The sequence below is a fragment of the Ptiloglossa arizonensis genome, chromosome 4, assembly GCF_051014685.1.
Source record: "Ptiloglossa arizonensis isolate GNS036 chromosome 4, iyPtiAriz1_principal, whole genome shotgun sequence".
Taxonomy (NCBI): Eukaryota; Metazoa; Arthropoda; class Insecta; order Hymenoptera; family Colletidae; genus Ptiloglossa; species Ptiloglossa arizonensis.
The window spans coordinates 24,928,527-24,950,941 of record NC_135051.1 but is presented as its reverse complement, the minus strand read 5'-3'; the positions used below and the strand labels follow the sequence as shown (position 1 = coordinate 24,950,941).

At 42.6% G+C, this 22,415-nt stretch overlaps 1 protein-coding gene across 3 annotated transcripts in view; it reads left to right on the top strand.

Moving 5' to 3' along the window:
- LOC143145197 (nephrin) overlaps window positions 1-22,415 on the top strand; it is a 179,419-nt gene that overhangs the window by 21,539 nt on the left and 135,465 nt on the right. For all 3 annotated transcript variants that reach the window (XM_076308345.1, XM_076308344.1, XM_076308346.1), the window contains exon 3: window positions 13,149-13,281. In XM_076308345.1, coding sequence (XP_076164460.1) covers window positions 13,149-13,281 — 133 coding nt within the window. The remainder of the gene's footprint in view (window positions 1-13,148; window positions 13,282-22,415) is intronic.

Sequence of the window (22,415 nt, the reverse complement as noted above, 5' to 3'; positions counted from 1 at the left end):
AATGTATGTACACGAAATACTCATACGTCTCTGGAATTTCATCTAATTACCTTCATATCGATACGTACCTATTCTTTGCCCCTTCCTCTCCCTCTACAAACCAATCACACAGTGTACACAGTGGAAGAGAACGTCTGTGACGGGAAGAGTGTATCAATCGTGCCTCTGTTCCGAACAAGTACTCCTACGTATTCGATGAAGAGAGCGTAAGTTACAGTAGTATCGGACTGTGCCAGGACAGACGCAGCAAATTTCCAATAAGAGGTTTGTGGAAGGGAAAGAAGCAAAGGTACGAGTTTCTTTCCGACTCGATCTCTAAAACGAACCGCGGACTCTTAAGACGGAACAAAAACGAAGCGGCTGGAATACAAAATAGAGGGTCGAGCGAAAAGGAAATCGATAGAAGGTGGATAAAAGAATGGTAGCGTACAGCGCTTTCGATTTCAAACTGAATAATGCACTCGACGCTCGTGATCTCTGCCATTTTCCCCGACACAAGTTCCACATTGGAAACGGTGAGATCCTTCGAAGACCCTCCCAATGCTATCGTCAAATTATATCGATTCCTTTCTGTTTCCTCTCTATAACCAATCTTCGGAATGTACACTTTTCTTTCCTTGTATTTGACTCGAGACGACGGTTACCGAGAGCAGAGAGTACAAGAGAAAGAAGAAAGAGATGGTTACCAAGAGAAAAGACTAGATGAAAGAGAAACAGTTAGCAAAATAAAAAATTGGAAGGGAGCGAGAATGATGATTACCAAAAGGAAAGAGGAAAGAGTAAGAGTGTACGATTACCAAAGAAAAAATTAGAATAGACACAGTGTGTGTATATGCTTATTAAAATGAAAACTTAAACGAGAGAGAGAGAAGGAGAGGAAGACGACACAGTTAACAAAAGAAAGACTAGATGAAAAAGAGAGAACGTGTATGTGTGTGTACGAGTATGGAGACCAAAAGAAAAATTGGAAAAGAGAGAGAACACAGTTACCTGTTGGAGAAGATGGACAAAGGGAGGGGGGTTGATTAGCAAAAAAAAAAAAAAAAAAAAAAATAGAGGAGGAAGAAAGCACGGTTACCTATAAGAAAAAGTAAACGAGAGAAAGAAAGTAGTAGGGATAGAACCAAGCGGACAAAATGAAGCAGAGGAAAAAGGAAACGGAGAAAAACAGGCGAGTCAGTGACAAAGCAAAGACAAACTCGTTGATTTTCTTGCAAATGAGGAATCGACAGCGGGATCCAATATCGCCACCCGGCGATTTTCATTTAAATGCGAGCGTTTCCGTGGCCACGGCGCGCGAATTGGAAATTACATGGACCCTCGCAGAGACTAATTGAACCCTTGTGTCGATAATCAAGTATCTTTTGCGAATTTTTACTGACAAAACTTTGTACATCTTTTGCATAAGCAAAACTGTGCGGAAGTTTGTGCCAATTTACGAAATAGAAATACTCAGGGAAGGCTTCGAATTCTTAGAAATACTGTACTATACAAAATACTTTATCAGCACTTGACAAATGTAGAGAAACTTGATTATTGATATTACGAATAAAATAAATTCTACCAGTAAAATAGTCTTGCAAAATTACCTCACTTATTGAAAAACAGTCGCGGTTCCAAGATCACGAGGAAGATCCAGTGTACGTGTAAAGTTTCCGCGAAAACTTTCCATTTTTAACTCGATGCTCGTATCTTTGTCAAAGACAAAGCGCCACGTGAATTTCGGAGCGCGGTACCTCTCGAGGCTGAAAGTGATCCTCGATCTTCGTTGTTCCGTGAACTGGTCAGTTGGTAAACAGCGAACGAGCAGAGATCGTTCGATAAAGGCCAGCCGTCTCTTTGGCGAATGGCCAGCGACTCATCGATGGATTTGACGTACCAGTGGGAGTCAAAACGTTGAAACACCGGCCACAAACTAAACAAGAGTCAAGGGGAATCGGTCATCGGTGTCACCTAATCCATTCCACTTCTCACATTCATGATTATTATCGATGGCGTCCTCCCTGTCGCACAATAAATACGACTCAGAGAGAGATACGACAACAGCGAACGACATTGGAACAATCGTACATTCGTTGTCTTTCACCGTGCGCTGGAGTGGGGCACATGCGCACAAACTTTGCGATGTGTCGCACTCGGAGTCCAGAATTCGACTGTGAACCCGTGTTCTCCCACTCCGCGGCACCGAGGGCCGCCGCATTAAGTTACCTATCCCCACTCTCACGTCTCAAAGCCTACGTAAAGAAAGCCCAGACCACAGTAAGCGAGGAGAGGGGGAAGCGTACGAACTGCGCTCAATAACCACGGTTCCAATATTTCACCTCTCGTTAATAAATACACTCGCGAAACGTTTTCGACCTGTTGTAGTGGTAAACGTAACAACGATATGTGTGCATATACGTACTTTTGTCCATTTCTTTCTTTTTTTTTTTTCTTCGAATTATACCCCAAAAAATTAAGATCCGGGTATCATAGGGTGTCAGAGAAATTTAACGACGTCCTTATTATTTACACCGTCGTCGAAAAGTGTAAACGTAAACGTGATAAGAGGGAATCGAAATTCGTAAGTGTTTGAGAAAGTACGGTGATAAAAAAAATGTTATAAAATTAAGAGACCGTGCGCATACGTGCCTTGTGCAATTCCGATCCGTATCGTAAAGCCAGATGCAAAAAACGAACTCGCGTTCGCGCTTTACGGTGCACTCTGCACAGATTTGGGGTCCGTTGTAAAATCAACGCTCGGCGCGGTATGTACCTGAATCGAAGTCGCGTTAACACGGTTAAAAGGTGAGCGCACGGCAACAATGGTCCGTACGCGATTGTTTGCCAATTACTCGGTCGTCAGTCTCGTTCTCCGTTTCACGAGGAAGGCCGAAAGCACACGAACGTTGCACCGCACGCTGGCATGGACAATGATCACGCGCTTCCATTGTCTTCAGTTATCCCGTTACCCTTTAATGCACTTTAACGGTGCCCAGAGCTATCATTTCCGTCGGGTTTATAATCCCCCGACCGAGAGGAATGCTTCCCACACGCAAGGAGTTCCGCGGTTCGAGCGGAACGTCCGAACGTATCCGTGTCGAAATTTCAGCGACCGTGGCGAAATTACTGGCTAGATCTCGATTAACGGGCTTAATCGGGAAACAGACAGCCCGTGTATAAATCAAGACTCCTGGGTGAAAATAACTGAAAAAGTATTTTCCACGAGAAGTGACCGCTATAATGATATATAGTATTTCCTTCCACGATTTAATCAGAAGACGTAAGTGCACACTCTCGAAATTTGTTTCGTTAATTATCTGCGCCTGTAAGTGCTCTATTGCGGCAACTTTCCAAAGATAAATTTTCTTTTAAATAAAACGGAACCTCGATGGTTGTGTAGCCACCCGTTATACGAACACTCTATTATACGAACATTCCGTTGTGCGAAAGTTCTGCCACACGAACAGTATATTTACTACTACAATACCGTATGGAAACGCACAAACTGTTAGTTCCGTTCTGTAGGAACCTATTCGCAACGATTCGGTACGAAATTGACACAGTATGTGTAACGTTGTACCCTATATCGTAAATGTTTAAAATAATCACTGAGAAGTGAAAAGTCGAAATGAAATTGTAGTGTCGAAAATCTATCGCGTCGTTGCGGGACATTTACAACTTTGAATAAAGGGGCTGGATGGTTCAATGTTAAGAAGGAATACCACGGAACAGGAAAAAAATATGCAATTTAAAAAAAAAATTTTCTACGACTTGGGGCACGTTTCTTTCTTGCTAAACGGTAATATCTTACAGCTAAAACTTTTCCTTAGATAGTTAAATAAAAAGGGATCTAACAGAATAGTATACAATCAATATAATTTGATTACGAGAACTACCCATTGATGGCTCCGATTTTTTAAAGAATATCCACTACTAAATCAATATCATTTCAACTTTTCTCGTCCTATATTATTCTTAAGAAATATTAATTTAATATACTTTATATTATACCGAAAAAGATATTCACGAACAGATTGTACTCGTTTTATTAAATTTCACTTCGAGCGTTAAATAAACTGGAGTACTAACCACTCGTCGTTCTATTATGCGAAATTTCTCCTGCGCGGACACTTTCGTCTCCCAATTATTCATACAACGGAGATTCTACTTCATTTAACAACGTTTACGCACAGTCCACCGAGATGCTCTTTGTGCAGTGATGCAGCTACACGGTCAGTCTTGCCTGAAAGGTTAAACATTAGTTCGTTTGACGCCGGACTCGACGAACTCTGGGGAACAAACCATTCACCGTTTACAAGAAACGATGACTGGGTTGCGTAAATATTATGGAAAACGAGTAACGGCTCATGTGTTTTCACGAGATCAATCTGTTTACTAAGTATGCACAATTCTTTCACGTCTCCTTTGGATTACACGATATGATCTCGCGCTTCGAAAGCAAACCTCATTGAATAATAAAGTTTGTCCAGATTCACGATATATACATCGAAAAGGTACATTTTTTCGAGTCATGACGAATCTGTAATTGTTGTACATAAATACGGAGGAACGTACTGAGTTCGTGCCAAAGATACTATTACAGAATGCATTTTCTTTGAAACAATCAAGTCGTTCACAACCGATTTTTAATTTTATAGAAAATTAATTACGAGTTTACGGTTAATAGTAAGGTTAATCTACCGAAGGAAAATTCACGATTAGAGTGGTACACAATAAAAGAAATAAAATCGCTACTAGAATAATGGATACTAAAGATAACGACAACTATACTAATCAATTAACCGTTTGAGTCCCAGGGGGTATTGAAGAAACACTATCGACCAAAGACAGGGGTCATACTACTTGAACGACCAACGACAGGGGTCATACTACATGTCTGACCATTGACGGAGGTTATACTACTTGTCTGGTCATAGACGGAGGTTATACCACTTGTCTGGCCATAGACGGAGATAATACTACTAGTCTGACCACAGACGGAGGTTATACTACTTGTCTGATCATGGACAAAGTTGTACTACTTCTCTGGTTATAGGCTGGGATTACACTATTCTTCTGAACACACACGTGCGACATACTACTTGTCTGACTATAGACAGAGTAATACTACTTTACTGACCGTAGATGGAGGCAATTCTACTTGACTTTGAGTAACGAAGGAAAGGCGAGGACCAAAAAACGAAGGGCCTCATTAAATGGTCATAACTGCGTTAAAAATCACCTCAATTTATTGCTTTTTTATACTCCGACAAGTATGGATGTATGATCAAACAAGTAGGCATGCGTGTGTATGGTCGAACAACTTGAAATGTGGTGGTATGGTCAGCACATTTACCTTAATTAAATTTTTGACGAATTAACATAATGTATTCGATTTAAGGTTAATCGTTGATACAAGATTTTACTTTAAAATCTATCAAAGATTTTCCGTCTTATATCTCGATGCCTCAAAAGCATTCGAGATACAGGAACGAGGAACGTGGACCGTTTGATCGCTCGCAAAGACGGGAGTTCACGTGTCGCGTTTGATTCTGGACGAAGGGATGTTTTATTCATTCTACGTACAGCCGAGTCTCATTCGCGTTGTCCACCTTTTACAAAATTGCGCAATTCGTTGTCTCGAAGCATCGTCGCAAAAACCAATACGAAATTTATCGACGACCACCAGATCGGTGGAGGAACAGACAGAGCGGATTCCTCGCATTTCAAAGAGGAAGATCTCGATCGAAACACGAAGAAATCGTTTCACTTGTGCACATGCTATCAGTACGAGAAACTCGGTTTGTAAATAATACAGGCGAAAGGTTAACGCGTTGCCACAACTTTCCATACTTTACGCTCTACGTTTCTTTGAACTGTAATATGAAAAATAGAAATATTTCTATTATATTTGTTACTTTACAGCCTAGCCAACGACACTGGTGCAACTTGAAACTTTACAAGTATCAGAGTTTCATCTTTGTAAAATAAACAAATTTCGTACCTTGGAGAAATGCGAGTTTCAAACGATCGTTGGTCACCGGTGACCGGCAAATTTTAAAGTAACGTCGTTAAAAGAAAAAACGACACCGAAGACACTATAGCGGGAAGAAATTTAACCCTCGAGACCCAAGTTTTACGATAACTAAAACTTCTATCGATCGGAAAGGCTTGGCGGCACATCTGTGTCACTGGAGTGTAATTTATGACCATTCGGTGTAGAAGTCACTTGTTTGACAGACGTTAGCTCTTTTGCCGACTTTACGTTAATCGACTTTCAGACACTCGACAGAGCAGTCGAAGTATTTCAAGAGCTTCTTGGTACATTTAGAATGGCCGAGGAATTGAATAACAACAATTTAGAAATTATTCCGAAAATAAATAAATATTATTTACGTTCTATACTGGATTCTCTTTCCCCTGTAATAAATATATTTTTTATAATAATTTATCAATGTCAACAACAAACCTACATTCTTTTTCCATAACAAACCTATTCATAAAATGCAAGGAACAAAGATACACATTAGACATCGGTGGCAATGGTGTGGGTCAGAAATGACCCATGAACGATTTGCACGAGGTTCGCTCTCCGAGGGTTAAAAAGCAATCTCTCGGCGTGTTTACGCGTTACGGGCTACGTCTGGGTTAGGTCTGGCTTTGGTCTGGGGCCGATTACTTTGCCTCCGTTCTCGACAAATGGACCTGCTTTTATCTGCGAGAAGACACTCGGTGCATCTGACGATCGAGGGTAGCCAACGATTCTGGTCAGCTAGGCTTTTCTTCGGCCAAGCTCCACGCCGTTTCACGATCTCTCTCTTTGTCGAAATACCGAGATCCGATTCAGCGTTCCTGGAGAGCTAGATTTTCCGTCCAGCTATCTTTCAAAACTTTCACTCCCCCCTCGTCCGCTCCATTTTCCTTTTCCACGGAATAAAGGCACGTAATGTATGCAAGCCAGCTGCACCGAAACCTTTGCGACCCGTTTTTCTCCGAGCCGGCATTCCGTCTCGGTGACCGGACATAAAGAACCAGAAAGATATTCTGCTTGGTCTATTCTTTTTGGCCAGCCGCGCTTCCGAGTGGAAGGCATCCGTTAAATACGGAATTTCGCGAACCTTCGAAATGATTCCTCGTGGATACATACCTCCAGACTCTCCCGTTCCTTTTGCCACTCAAATTTCTTCCGACTGAAAAGCTCTCTCCCGCCCCTCAAAAGCTACGTCTCGAGTAAAAGTATTACACCGGTGGATGTTTCGGTCGTGTCTCGAAACTTTTTCAACGCGTTGCAAAGTCGAGAGAATATCACCGTTTTAATTGAAACGATTAAAGCGTCTTGCCGAGAGTACAATCTTATTAGGATCACTTTTGGACAAGTTTTGATAAGAACCGAGTGACAGTATTACGTGGATACAAATTTTGACGTCGAACTTTATTAGAAACTATTAACTTTATAATTAAGTACACTGCGGTTCGAAGTCAATTTCGAAGGAAAGGTGTAGTACTTTGTATAAAGATAAGCGGATTACTTTTATCTTATTTTATACGCAGAATTTTTTTACCGATTGCCATAGTGTGTAGTCGTATGAAAGATTAGAAATATATTTTAGTCAAAAATGAGTTTCAAAGAAAAGGTCTAGTACTTGATAAGAAACGTTATGATTTGTCCCCGAGTATAATTTTTAGCTAACTTTATACCGTATGTTTTGATACTAATTACAATGACGTGCACTCCGTTGAAAGTAAATCTTGGAGAAAAGGTTCAGTACATGCTAAAAATTTTCGTTTGACCCCGAGTGTAATTATAACGATCGATTCCAATTGCCAAAATGTGATCGTAATATGCGGATTATTTTTAGCTAATTCTCTCCAAAGTATTTCTACACCAATTACGGGAACAACAGACCGATAACGTTATCCGTGATTATAATAACCGGATTCCACTGTATTTAGAAACGGATTCCTGGCATGTATCGTCACCAAACAACGCGAGATTTATAGTGCGTTTAATATCGTTGATGTAGGAACAAAACCACGCGTAAGAGAAATTACTTTCGACCTACGAAATACGAATAGAATTAAAACCGGAGCAGAAAGGGGAGTAGGAGTAACCAAAATTTACGGAACAAATCGTCGGTGTGGAGGTTCGCTTCAAAATTCTGGTCCGAGTTCAGCGTTGCGGTAATTATACTCATCAACAAAAGTGTCACAAACAGACTCGGTTTATTATATGACCGCTTGACGGCTCCGTCCAGCATTATTGTTTTCTGAAGAATTTAATTTAAATTCCACGTCGTGAAAAGTCCCCGGTGTATAATATAAAATTGCTCTATCTAAGAGTTTTTGATCTGGCTTAATTAGTTTCCATCGTAGTGACGCGCGGCGAAGGGAACTTTATAATTAATTAGTTTTCGCGTCGTTGCCCGCTTTAAATTGGCGGCATCCCGGTTTCGGAGTTTTATACCGAATCGTCGATACACGAAGCGACGAAGAAACAATGTCGTTGGTCGATAAGTCGTCGGTATTCGCTGATATTATCGACGTCGACGCGATGGTCTCCTTCTATCCATAGTATCTACTCGTAAATGACGCGCGCGATCGTCGACGTCGTGCTTAATTGGATACCGAGTGAGAGCGCGCCTGCGCACCGAGCATTAACTCAGGATTTCCGACTTTTGTTCTGGATTAAAGCGCGACTCGTTTTCTACCGATTAGGCTGATCGTGTAAAGCGTATAGATCTCTGGCCACGCCCGTCGCAAAAGCGTCGCTCGAACTCGAACGACGTACAGCAATTCAGAATATATTGTATTTCTTCTTCTTCAGAGAATTTTTTTGTATTTCTATAATTTTCCGATTCTTTTGTGAAATTTTCGACTGTAACTTGAACCTAGAGTATTTACAGGAGGTCAAAAATATTCTCAATGATTTCATTACTCGGGAGAAAACTTGTCAAGGTCTATACACAATTTTAGCTTAAGGCTCATATAATTATTTTGCATTTTCTCGAACTTGGATTGTACAAGTTGCAAGGCTAAGTTTTAACGAAATTGTGAATTTATAGATGTTGACTGATAATTTCAAAGGACTACACTTGTCAAGACTTCTTTTCTATAAATATACAAATTTAACACTCAAGTGGTACGAGTAGAATAGAAATTTTTGTGAAGGTTTTAACCCTAATTTAAACGTAGGGTTTTTACACGTCGTACTCTCGAAGGACCACTTTTGTTAAGAACTTAAAAAGGAGAGGTTAATTTTTCTGCATTAATTCAAATGTATCTGAAGTGGATCCATCTAAGTGGATTTGCACGTGGTAACTAACCCCCATCCTTGTCGAGACCATAACGAATTTCAGATCAAATACTCTACATTTATTAAATTTCAACATACAAACACTAAAAACTATCCAACGAATTTCCTTAAAATTCTCACCATCTAAATCAATCGTTCAAAATCGACTTGGCTAACTTACTCTAACACATCGCTTCTCGTGAAAATTAATTCGGAAAATCCTTCGTGGACGCAACATCGCATTCGTCTAGACATTTTCCATTCAATTTTTCAATTCTCCATGCACGCATAACGGTCGCGCAGTTCCACAGGTCCAGGCGCTTCTTCCGCGACTCCAGGGACCGAAACGAATTTCCGCATTACCGCGTAACAGTTTGCAAAAGCACGTACTTGCATAAAGTCGTTGTAACGCGAACGTAAATGCAATACGTGTTTCCGCGCTAAAATGCACGCTGTGTCTCGCTCGACGCGTTCTGTCGTCGACGAGAGCGGCGAGGCGACATCGACTTAAATGAATTTCATCGACAAACTCCAAGGGCGAGGGCAATGGCGTCGCCATTTTCCCCCACAAATCTCGTTTCAGCTCGGCCGCGGTTGGAACACCAGCTCGAATCCGCCGCGCGTGAAAAGATTCCGTTCTGTCGCACCTGCCATCGCGAGCAACGCGTCCCGTTTCCGCGTCGATTCGCGAACACGCGCCGCTGACTCGCGCGGAAAGAGGACACAACGGAAAATGGTGCGCGATAAATAACCGAACGACAAATGTTTGCCACGGGCGAAAGATTTACGAGCACGCTCGTAAATATTCGCGAACCATCGAGGTTAATTTACGAGCCGTACCCGGGCAATTAATATCGAACTAATTACGGGGCAGACCGTCGAAAGATCGAATAGCATTCGAAGCGACAAAAATCTAACGCTGTTGGAAGCGTTTCAAGATGAAACCAGAAGACGAGTTTACTCTTTCGAGCGTGCATTGTACGTGTAAATGCAGAGTGAATGTGAAAGAGCTCGAAAATGGGCTTCAAACTGATAGTTTTAATAACTATAGAGTTTTGGAGGAGAATGTGAAATGGAAGGAGAAAGATGTTTTGAATTTTAATAGTAAAATCGATTACAGGATATCATACACCGAAATCCGAACAGCCACATCGGTTGTTTCTGGACAGATTTTTATTTGTCACTATTGCTTTATCACGAATGAATCATCAGTGCAATTCATCAAAAATAGAGATTGGCTCCTTGTACGCTGGACACATTGGATGTTCGTTTTGAATGAAACACGAGTAAAAATTTTATAGTCTTTTTATGTTTACATGTTCCACTGTGAATGGATCATTCGTGATCCAGAGTGTAAAGTGTAAATTCGCCTTGACGTTACACGGTTGCAAAAATATTTATCTTATTTAAAGACAGAGATTGGGTCTGCTTTGTTCGCTGGTCGCATTGAATATTCGTTTTGAACGAGACGCGAGTGGAAACTCTATTTTTTATCTTTTTTATATTTATACCCTTCACTATGACTAGATCGTCCGCGTGCCAAAGTGTAGAGTATAAATTCGTCCCAATCTTTACACCTTTCACTGTAAATGAATCATCCGCAATCCAAAAAGTAAAGTATAAATTTATCTCAATCTTTACACCTTTCACTGTCGATGAATCATTCCCATCCAAAGTGGAAAATATAAATCCACCTCTATCTTTACATTTTTCCCCATGAATAAATCATTCTACGTCCAAGGTGTAAAGTATAAATTCGCCTTAATCTATACAACATTCACAGTAACTGAATCATCGGTGACACTTGCAAAGTCTAAATTTTCCATGACACAATTTCAAAAATATTTACGTAATTTACGAATATTGATTCTGCTTTTATCACACTGTTCGTGACTGAAAACTTTCTCTTTTATCCTTTTTATCATTACACATTTCACTATGGATGAAGCATCCACATTCGAAGCCTTAATTGTTCCAAAAATATTTACCTAATGTTGAAGCCTGGTAGGACGACAGAAATTCGTCAATCATTCCACTGAACTAACCACCCATAGTTTCAAAAATTTTTAATTTTTATTGCACCGAGCGAATGCCAGATTGAGAAGTATGCCAATGTTTCATTCTACCACGGGGCCGAGAAATGAAACGACGAGTGTCGCAAACCGTGCTCAAGTGGCTGCCCTGCGTTCGAACGACCAACAACGGATTTGCTTTAGGCGCATCAACGGTTTATTGTTCCGAGGGGATTATTTTCATTTATCAAGATTCCCAGAAACCAGTCCATATCGCATACACACGAACACCTCGGTAAAAATTAATTCTTTTGGTTAAAAAAAAAAAAAACTCCAGACAAAAAATCCGTTTGAAAAACTAGTACGCTATTAAGGATTTACAATGCGACAAAAAACATAGAGCGACTCGAAAATGATCATACTTCAGGGGGCGAATCTAAAGACTGAAACGAATAAATTATGCGCATTTCTATATCACTCCGTATAAATTTTCCGATACAAAAAACAGAAGTGGATAATGGCTAGGAAGGTTGACGACCACTCTACACATTTGTATCATCACGATCGCTTTTCTAATTAGATACGGAGCTCAGCGATATGAATTACACGCCCCCCAAATTCGTGTATATTCGCGTCCACCTGGAACGTGTTTATTCACATCTCTGTAAACCGACAATATTTTTCAGGGAGCGATTAAATCTTCGACCGCGAAACGAGGCGTCGTCGTATTTCCTTAACGGGCGTATTTCACAATTTAAAAAATAATACACACACACACACACACACACACACACACACACACACACCCTGCGCGATTTTTCGCTGTCGGTTTAACGCCAAGAGAGATTAAACGAGTCGCGTGCGTGCGCGCAATTTCCCAGCGAAGCGTTAAAGTGTAATTCATACCGTGCGGGAAGCGTTAACGTTAACGGTTCCGAATACGTCGACGGCTGAATACGCAACACCGATAAATTATTTCCACCCTATTAACACGAGCGTCTATACTTTCCACTTCGCGCAGTAATAGATCACGAGTATGTCCCTTTTTTTCGTCAACGGGTTATCCATAACTCCTCACGTCGTAATTCTTAATTTCGAAGGTGCTCGAAGGTCTCGAGAAGCCTTTTATAAACGAGACGTCGATATCTTACGAGCATGGCGGGAATTAATTACGAATTTTTTGCGAAAATAATGTGTGCTTACGTTTCCCAATGTTGCCTTTTTCTTTCATTTTTGTTTTTATGTTTATTTCGTTTTTATATTTTTTAAATTACCCAGAAGCAACCTCTCTCGTTGAATTCATTTTAATCCTGGTATTGTTGTTACTTTGTCATACGCTGAGAACCTCGTACAACTCTTCAAATATTTCTAGGCATTTTTAAGAAAAACTTAAAGAAAAGAAAGAAACTTCTCTTTCAATAAAGAGAATAAATTTGAATTACGTCAATAACAAAATTCCCTGGGACTTTAGCACGGTTAAAATCAATGAGAAAGAAACATTTTCCACCGGAGAATTTTATATCGTTCTCAGCCATGGCAAGAATTTTTCAAAGACCTTTCGAAAATCGACAAAAAGAATAGAATATTCCATACAGTTCGACACAACTCTGACACAGTAATGGATTTCTTTAAGATTAACTCCTTCAGGAGTCTCGTTTGTACGTTATTTAAAATTCTTTTTTCTTACCACTGTTTTACATTGACTTTAACAATATCCGTTCACGCGTATGTTCCCTGCACGTCAATAGGATTTCTCTCCGGTGAATAGATAAATAAATCGATAAAGAATTTCTAGGTCGAGTCGTAATTCGTCCCACCGGATGGAAGGAAAATTTTCAATCCGTTGTCGATGTATGTTGCAGTACCTATGGAGTCGATACAGGGGGTGGCAGGGCAGAGGGCAACTCTGCCCTGCAACATACAGCCGCGCGAGCCGAACGACACCGTCTCTATGGTGCTCTGGTTCAAAGAGGACAGCGGTGAGCCCCTCTATAGGTGAGTAACACATCAACCACCCCTATACGAATCGCTCTCCGCGTTATTTCCACGAGAAAATTGCGTTGTCTCGATCGGTAATAAAATCGAACGAGGCACGTAAATTGCCCGATTCCTGCGGAAATATCGCCGCAAATAGAGTATACGCTGATATCTTCAGGAAGTTTGACGAGGGTGACTAGCTCCTCGAGCTACTTTCATCGTTTTGAAAGTTTGGATATCGAATCACCGGTGAACGTTCGAAACCCTCGAGTCCAGGATTAAATAATTCGCAATAACGAGGACGTCTCTATTCGTTTCGACAGAGTGCTATTTAACACTAGATCAATCAAAGTGGTTAATTTCACTAGTTCTAAACTTCTTTCTAAAGTTACTCGATTATTAACGTTGTCCTTGCCTGGAATATTAGTGGACAATTATTAAAACAGACGACTAATGCTATTCGTGAATTAGTTTGTCCTTTATCCATCTAACGTGTTTGATCTGATACAAGCGCTAAGAAATACGGAGAATACTAAATACTGATGTTAGACACAAGATAAAATACTAGATACTAAATTCTAGTTGCAAGATGTCCGACACTAGATACTAGATACGGATATCCGATATAAAATACAATACAAGATATTAGTTATTAGATACAAGGTACAATACCAGAGATACTGGATACACACCCTAGATATAAGATGCAATATTAGATACTAGATAGAGATACAAACACGTTTACCGTCGGTAGTTCTAATGTTATCGTTCCTCGACGAATGAAACAATGTTGAAAATGGGGGGGGGGGGGGGGTCAAACGGCGAAGCTCGTTGGTTACGCGGGAGCTACCTGGCAATTTCCATGACTGCTCGGACGTCCGATCGCGGATTTGCAAGCCAACCGGTATTCGCAAGACCGAAACGACGGTCCCGTCGTCGAAACTGGAATTTCGTTAAGCCGCAAATAGCTTCCGCGATCTCGTAAAACCGGGATCACAAACGATCAAGAAGTATCTCTTCTGTAACGCGAACGAGACCGTTTCGTGATTCTCCACGCGAAAATGTCGAATTTTAATTGCGCAGAATCTGTCCGACGTAGCCACTCGAACACCGCTGACAAAATATCAAGATTCAAAGTTTCATCACTTTATTAACATTCATAGAAAACTATGACGACGGATGCCAAATTAAAGCTCAAACTTTCCAATTTTCGACACCTATGACCGATTTTACTTCGCTGGGTAGGCAAAGAGGGACCCGTTTAAAGAGAAGTGTGGAAGTATAAAATTTCTCGATGTTCAACACGGCCTTTAGTTCACGGATAATAAAGGTAGGAATTTATCATCCATAGCGTTGAAAAGTACGAACGTTCCTCTTTAAAATAAGCAAAACTTTCTTGAAAAAGTACGTTCTTCAACGAAGTTACAACCGTTTAAAGAAACATCTGCAAGGCACACAGGACATACGTTGATAGGACAGTTTTTATTCTTTCTGGTGTCTAGATTCAACCTCCGAAGTAGACAGACGTGTCCGAACCATCCTGTACACAAATATGGAGCTATTACCGAGGCGGCACTCCATTGAGGTCTACTGACAAGAGAATCGACATATACTAGAGTAGGTCAGAGGTCCTAATCGGTCTTCGTAAGGGAACTAAAGAATATTGCACGCCTTGTATATATTCCTCTTGCACATGGACCATATTCTCGGTAACCAACTTCTCTCACTTCGATTTGACGGGGCCAAATCCGTTTCTACTGTACCAGGTCAGCCTTCCCAATCAGCCTCCATAAGTCACATGACTAACAAAAATGTCACGCTCTGTCCACAGTATCTTTGCGCATGGACCATATTCTCCTTAACCCAGTTCTCTCTCTTCGGTTTAAAACGCCCAGATTTGTTTCTACTGTATCGGATCCGACGATCTAATCAACCTGTGTATGGTACGCGCTTAATAGAAACGTCACGCTCCGTCCACGTTCCCCTAAATGCGTACAAGAGGACCAATTGTCTTTCTTCGCATTTCTCAGACAACTCTCAATCATTTCTTTTATTCAGTTTTCGATTTCACCCGAGTACCGGAACATTTTGCTGAAATGTAAAATGGAAAGCTAGTTGGTAATTTCACAGTTCTCAGCTTAATTAATCTTCAAAGAACATTAATAAATGGGTAAAATATATTTTAACTCTAGAGATCACTCTATCTTGTATCGAGAAATTATTAATACAGTGTCGAGAATTTTCTCGTTACGAAGAAACACGATCTACCAGGCAAATTAATCTCCGTTTCAACTGGACCGGGGTCAGACGTTGCAATCAACCTTTGCAAAGGTCTACGACTAACAAAACTTACGCGCTGTATCAACGTTCCCCTTGCACACGGACCATATTCTCCTTAACCCAGTTCATTCTTTTCGGTTTAAACTGGCCAGAACTGCTTCTACATATTATACCGGGTCAGACACTATAATCAACCCTCGTGAAGACCCACGGGTTAACAAAAATTTACGCGCTACGTCCACATTCTCGTCATACACCGGCTATTATTCATAGTACATCTGATTTCCTCTCGGAGATTCTTATCTCTGATAATAATTCCGCCCTCACCAGTTATCTTCGCCGCAAATAATTGTATCGGTGGCATTTGCGAAAAACTCGGCTACACGTTAATTAAATTTTTTGCGACCCGCCGTAGGATTTTTAATAATCGTGGAAAGAATGATACACGAAGGTCGCAAACAACGATTCTTCGTTTCCCGTATTTCGTATTATTTTACTTTCATTTTATTTTCCTCCATTATTCTCATTACGTATTTACGTGTGTTTCAAAACAATTACAATACGAACGCAGTACTACCAACGAATAAACATTTTTATTATGTTCTCAATAACCCAGAAAACTCGTTTCGTTTTCATTGCCTACCGAACGTTGCTATCTGGCCAGAATTAGGCGCGAAATCGATCGTTTCGACTAGTTCTGTTAGCGATCTCGTGCAATCTCGGTTGCGGGACGACCTCTAGAAATGGACGACACTGTACTCGTGGACCTTTCCTTATCGCGTCTCTTAAAAAGTCTTATTTCGCGCAAAAGAAAAATGCATAAAACAAACGGAGACTCGGCGTTATTCCTATCCCGCGCCAGTTGAACCGTAACGTTCGTTCTTCGCCACTCGTATCGCGGTAGACGGTAAAAAAAACTTGTAAAATATCTTCCTGCGAAGGCGCCAATGATACTCGACCCTCGGCTGCGGAATTCGATATTAATATTTAATCTCTACCTTGGATGCCAACGGTGAGCAAGGAAATTTGAGCAGGAAAAATACGCGGCAAATAAATTTCGTTTCGCGATACTTGCCTCTACCGAATCCGGCTGGAAGGGGGTTGAAATTTATTCCAATTCACGAATACTCACGCTTCGCGAATGCCTCGGGCAGCATGGCCAGAAAAGTAAACTGGATTTCAAGCCGAAGGAGTGGAGGTAAAAACGTGACGTAATAACGTTGGGGTGGGGGTAGCTAGCGTAACGCAGCGGTCCGCGTTGCAGGCAGCGTGAAGCGAAGTGGGGGGAGATAGTGTGACGCAAGAGTCCCCGTTGCCTCGTAGTGTAACGCGACGGTCCCTGTTGCCTCGCAGCATGCTGCAAAGTGGGGGACATGCACAAAAAGACTGCGTCGCATTCATAGTCTAGAATTAAAATGTACGATCCTTCGCTCTACTGCCAAGTGCGAGATAACGTGGACCTCCGCGTCACGTTAGCTGCTTCCACTTGAAATCGAGCTTACTTCTAAAGCTCGTCGTCAACACCTCGCGTTTTTACGAAACACACGGGCAATTCCTCACGCACTTATTCCGCGCGAGTTTTAACGGAAACTGCGAGAAAAGAACGATCGATGATACTTTCTTTCGGAAACTCAAGGAGACAATAAAGTTGGCTCCCCGTTACTCCTGCCACCGCTTGCTCTCGCTTTCTAAAGTGGATATCATCGGCCCCAAGATGGCTAACGATCAATCCCTTTATTAGTCATGCATTGGTACAGCTGTGTATACACGCATAAATGAAGCTATACAGGATACCACGGTTACGGATCGAGCCAACAAATACCGCCGACCGTACAATATACGTTTGCACAACGGGCTTCCTTTAATTAATGTAGCCCCACGGTGGGCGAAACGAATGAACGTCGCTTATGAAATGCAAATTTCACTCGGGGAGGCTTAATTGAAAAGCGTTACGATCGTTCTGAGATTATCTCCGAGTTGCAAGACTGGTCGTTTATTTGAGGTTCAAGTCGCAATACGTTCGCACTCGTTTCTCCATTTCTCTCGAAATTCCAGTCGACCAACCATTTCTTTCTTCGGCGGATGTCCCGAAGTTGTCCATTAAAACATGCACGCCGTGCATTTTCAACCCGGGAAGAAGTTTCCGTTCATCAGGTGGGAGTAACAAGGTTGAAAATGATAATGAGTATTCGTTGTACGGATTAATTAAGGCACAAAAATGCTCGTGTAAGAGAATTCCCACCTAACATAATGTTCGTATAGCAGAACTGTCGCGTTACGGAATACTTATATAAAGAAACTTTCGCATAACAGAATGCTCATACAATGTAACTTTCACTTAACAGAAGGTTCACATAATAGAACTTGCACACAATATAATGTTCGCCCAACGAGTGTTCCTATAAGAGAGTTCCTACACTACCGCGTTAAACGTGAAATGCACTTCCCATAAAAGTATCGCCCTCGATTCGTCGCTGCAGACGAGATATCTGTCAAATATTATAATAACAGGTGAGGCGTGCTCGGGGTCGCAGCCGCGAGAATTTTTCGAGATTTGCACAAATAAGGGTGTGATGAAGGAAGTGTAAGAAAAGAGAACCAGTTATTCTCGGCGCGACAGCTTCGACCACCTTGTTCTCCAACGAAACGGACAACTCCGGCGCTTATTAAACGCGTGCTGGGATTAAAAAGAAACTGCTTGTGCATTCAGGAATGTAACGGTCCACTTTCTTAGTCCACGGTGTGCCTCCACCGCGCGAACTATACTGCACCAATCCAAGAGGTGTTAATTGCTTTCTGGGAGTTTCACGGGGTTTGCCGGAGGTAGATGAAAACTGAGTAACTGATGTCGCAAAGAAGTTTCCGTCTTCCTCGAGTTGCTTCGGTAAGCGCGGGACAAACTCGATCGAAGTGCGAACGAACTGCGCCGATGGGGTGCGGAAACGGGGATCGAGGAACCCTCGTCCGAAGATCAAACGTCATAGCCAGTATAATCGTACACTCGCCGTCAGACGCATGGTCTAACGAGAGCGCGCCACTTGGCATTTCCGCTTAACCGTGCAGGATCGTTGACACGAACACAAACGCATCCTCGGGTGCAACCCTTAACCCCTTAAATGCGCACGCCGTGATATTACGGTGCAGTCGCTATTAAGCTGCCTTCTACCCATCCCTTGCACTACCCCACCACTCCGTTTCCATCACCCTTTCTATGCCCGGTTGCTGCCGCCTCAACGATCGTTCGAGCAACGCTGTGTGGCGTTTTCTTCGAATTCTCTAGCGACGTTTTCGCGTTTACTTAGTCGCCGTCGGGTCTGGTTCTCCACGCCTCTTTCCCGCAAACCCGCACCACCTCTTTCCATTTTCCCCCAAATGTGTTCCTTTTTTCGGCGGGAAAACTTTCCGCTGACCGCGCGTTTCCCTCTTGAATGCTCGTTCCGATCCGATTGGATCTTCCGTCCCGGGACGCGAAGAGGATCGAAACTCGAGGTAAGGTTATTCGAGATGTTCGAGAACAGACGCGAGATGTTTACCGGTGAAACCAAAAGGACTTTTCGAGCGTTTTTCTCGCGAAATTGGACCGACTCGAACTCCACGACTCGAGGTTCCGCGCGAACTTAATAATTACGGGGGCATCGTGGCTAGATCGTTATGATCGCGAAATCGACGCGTACGGTGTAAGCGCGAGACAGCACGAAACGTAGCGAAGATCATCAAACTCACATACAAACTTTAATTGCTTCACGCGATGAATCGCTGAATTGTGCGATAAACTTGGCCGTGCACCTGCGAACCGTTTCCGGCTCCCTTCCAAGCAACCACCACCGATTGCGCTGACGTCAGATGTTATCCCGCCGAATATAGCTCGACCGCACACCCTCCAGATCGACCATCCCCTCGGCTCTTAAGCTTGACGGGGCTGATCGTTTCACAACGGAGATCACAGCGAAATTGACGTATAATTATTATACTTGCTTCTTTATTTACGAAAATTGGCAATTTTTCCGCTTGGTAATTCTTATAGATCCATTGTCTGGACCACTGGTTCGCTCTAGATGTAACCGTGCATATGTTGATCCTACACAATCGATCGACTATTTACAACTGACGAAAAATCCCACGGATAGAACGCAGATGTAATTTGTCTGGGTGAATGAGACTCACTTTGCAGGTACCATATTTTCTTCCAACAAGTGACGAAAAAGATATGACTAGGAAGAAGATGAGTCCCGGATAAAGGAGAATGAAACAGTGTCGAGCAATTTTTTCCAGAAGTCAACTTCTCGGCTTCGCATAGTACCCGAGATGTTTCGAGTATCGAGATAGCCCTGTGGCTTCACGCGAACTGTGCACAATACTTCGCAACCGTAACTCCGCAACGAAAAGTGCAGGTGCGATGGACTCGCGTTACCGTGAATATCTATTGTTGAAATATCGATGCGAGTAAAGAACTACTCCTGCGTAAAACTGTGGACAATAATCGGAGAGTTAAAGAACAAACTACGAATACGAGTCGTCGAGGTGTTGGCAGATATTTTACAATAGTTTCGTTATTCCCGCGCCGACCTTTGACCGCCGAAAACCCACTCGCCGGCATCGAAACGGAAAATTCGCTCGCGCTGAATACGGACGCCTGATCGCGGGGGCCGTGTCTATTGTCAAAGGTGTAACACGCGGCGACGCTCAATTAAACGACGTCCACGTCCGTGGAAACGTTCCCGATCGAGAAGTCAATTGACCCGTTTTCACGCCAGCATTGTGGTCGACTTACGTGCGCGGCGTTACGTGCGCCACGCTAGCTCGGACGCGCGTTTCACTGCCTCGAATTATCGCGCCATTGTCCCCGCTCTGTTACACAACACGGTAACGGAACCGACCAGCAAACCGGTCCATCCGTTATTACAGGCCATTGTTACGCGTTGCTCGTTTCGCGATTGACTCTTATCGCGTGCAATTCGAAGGTGTTTAATTAAAACTTCATTGGGGGGGGGGGGGGGGCGCACGCACACACGCACACACACACACGCACGCACACACACACACACACACACACACACACACACACACACACAGAGCCCGCGACTACTCTTTTCTTCCGATGGAATGAAAAATTGCGCAATACGCGTGTAACAAGGGAAACTGCAAAGATATCACCTGACAGGAATTAGCAATCGTATTGAGAGAAACAATCTTCGAAGATCTGCGTTTGCTACAGTGCAAAGCTCAGAAGATGACCTCTGTAAGAAGTTACCAATCCTATTGGGTCAGACGACCTTCAAAAGCCTGCGTTTGCTACTCTGCTAGGCTAAACAATTTCCATGTGGAAGTAGATCGAATTGTACTGGATTGGCCGCTCTTCAAAGACCTGCATTTACGCAAAGTTAGACCAAGTTCTCCATGTTCCCCCTACTCGTAATATTGCACTAGTTTTAATCATTTCCAGAACAAATTATTTCGACGAAAATGCGGACCAAAACAATAGAAAAAGACGTCATTGCAATGAGACGAAGTAAGGTCTAATTACTTACGTATAAGCCAATTGCGCTTAAATAGAAAATATTTTTAGTCTTAAACCACCACCAACTTCGATAGAAACAATAATTTGAAAAATATTTAAAAAAGGTAGTAGTGCGATTCTCACCACTGTATAACGTACACGTAATCCGAACCACAAGTCCGACACATCACTATGAGCGAACGGGATCGAAGATATCATCTTCCAAGCTGGCCACAGTAAACAGGAAATCGATAGTGATAGCTTCGACGATCGATTCCTCGGAGCGTCGGACTGTCCGACCACGCACGGACTCGATCACTGCCAGCCTCGTCGATCGAACGCCGTTGTCTGGCCGTGCACGTTCCTCGACTACTGCGCCCGATTAATTCTCTCGGTCGGTGAAAAAGAAGAAAGTTTTGTATGGATTCGGGCCGAGCAACAACCCCTTGTAATATTCCCGCCGCTTTGTACCCGGAAAACGGTTCGAATTTCGAACCGCGATACAATAATTCCAATTACGATCGTAATTTCGGCCACGGTCCCTCTATGTATCGAGCGTTTAACGACGAACTAAAGACATTCGAGGAAATGTAACAGAATTGTAACCGCATCGAGCCAAGTCGTTCTGTGCGCAGTTAATTGTGTAACCGGACCACAATTGGTCAGCGAATTCCATGGAAACGGAGGAGATTTAACGATAGCTTCGACGGACATTGGACCGACGATCGGCGTGGCTATTGATAGATAAATGGTGACCAATCACGGATCATTGACCTCATTTACATTCGCGAGCACCGATATTGGCGCTGCTTTTATGCCGAGCGCGCGCGTGCACCCTTGATTCCACGCGCTGGATAAACGATGTCGATGTATGTTTGATGTCCATATCGATAAATCATCTCTCTTAACGCGCGCGAGGACAGCTGTTAATTCACGGCGCGCTAATAAACCGTTAAACGCGGATTCGATTTTCCGCAATAAATATTGCCGATAACGGTCAGCTGATTCATTCGACGCTTAGGGCGAGAGGGGCGAACGATTGTTGGGTGTATCTGGAACGACATAAATTGCTCGTACGCAAAATAACTAACGGTTGGAACGACGGTGAAGGTTCGTTGAGCGTTTAGTCGGCGCAGAATGACCGGCAATACAACGGGGATACGCGAGATGGTAACCTCGACACGTCAAAATGTCGGTTATGGACGTCGAACAATTTCTTGTTCGCACTGTAGTAACCTGCACACGTGACCGCGCGAAATGCATGTCGCTCCGTTATTGTTACGTTCGGGGTTAATACAAATGGCTGGCACGAATTCAAACGCGTTTACCCCCTCCCCAAACTCTCTGATACTAGACGATTTTACACAGCAATTTC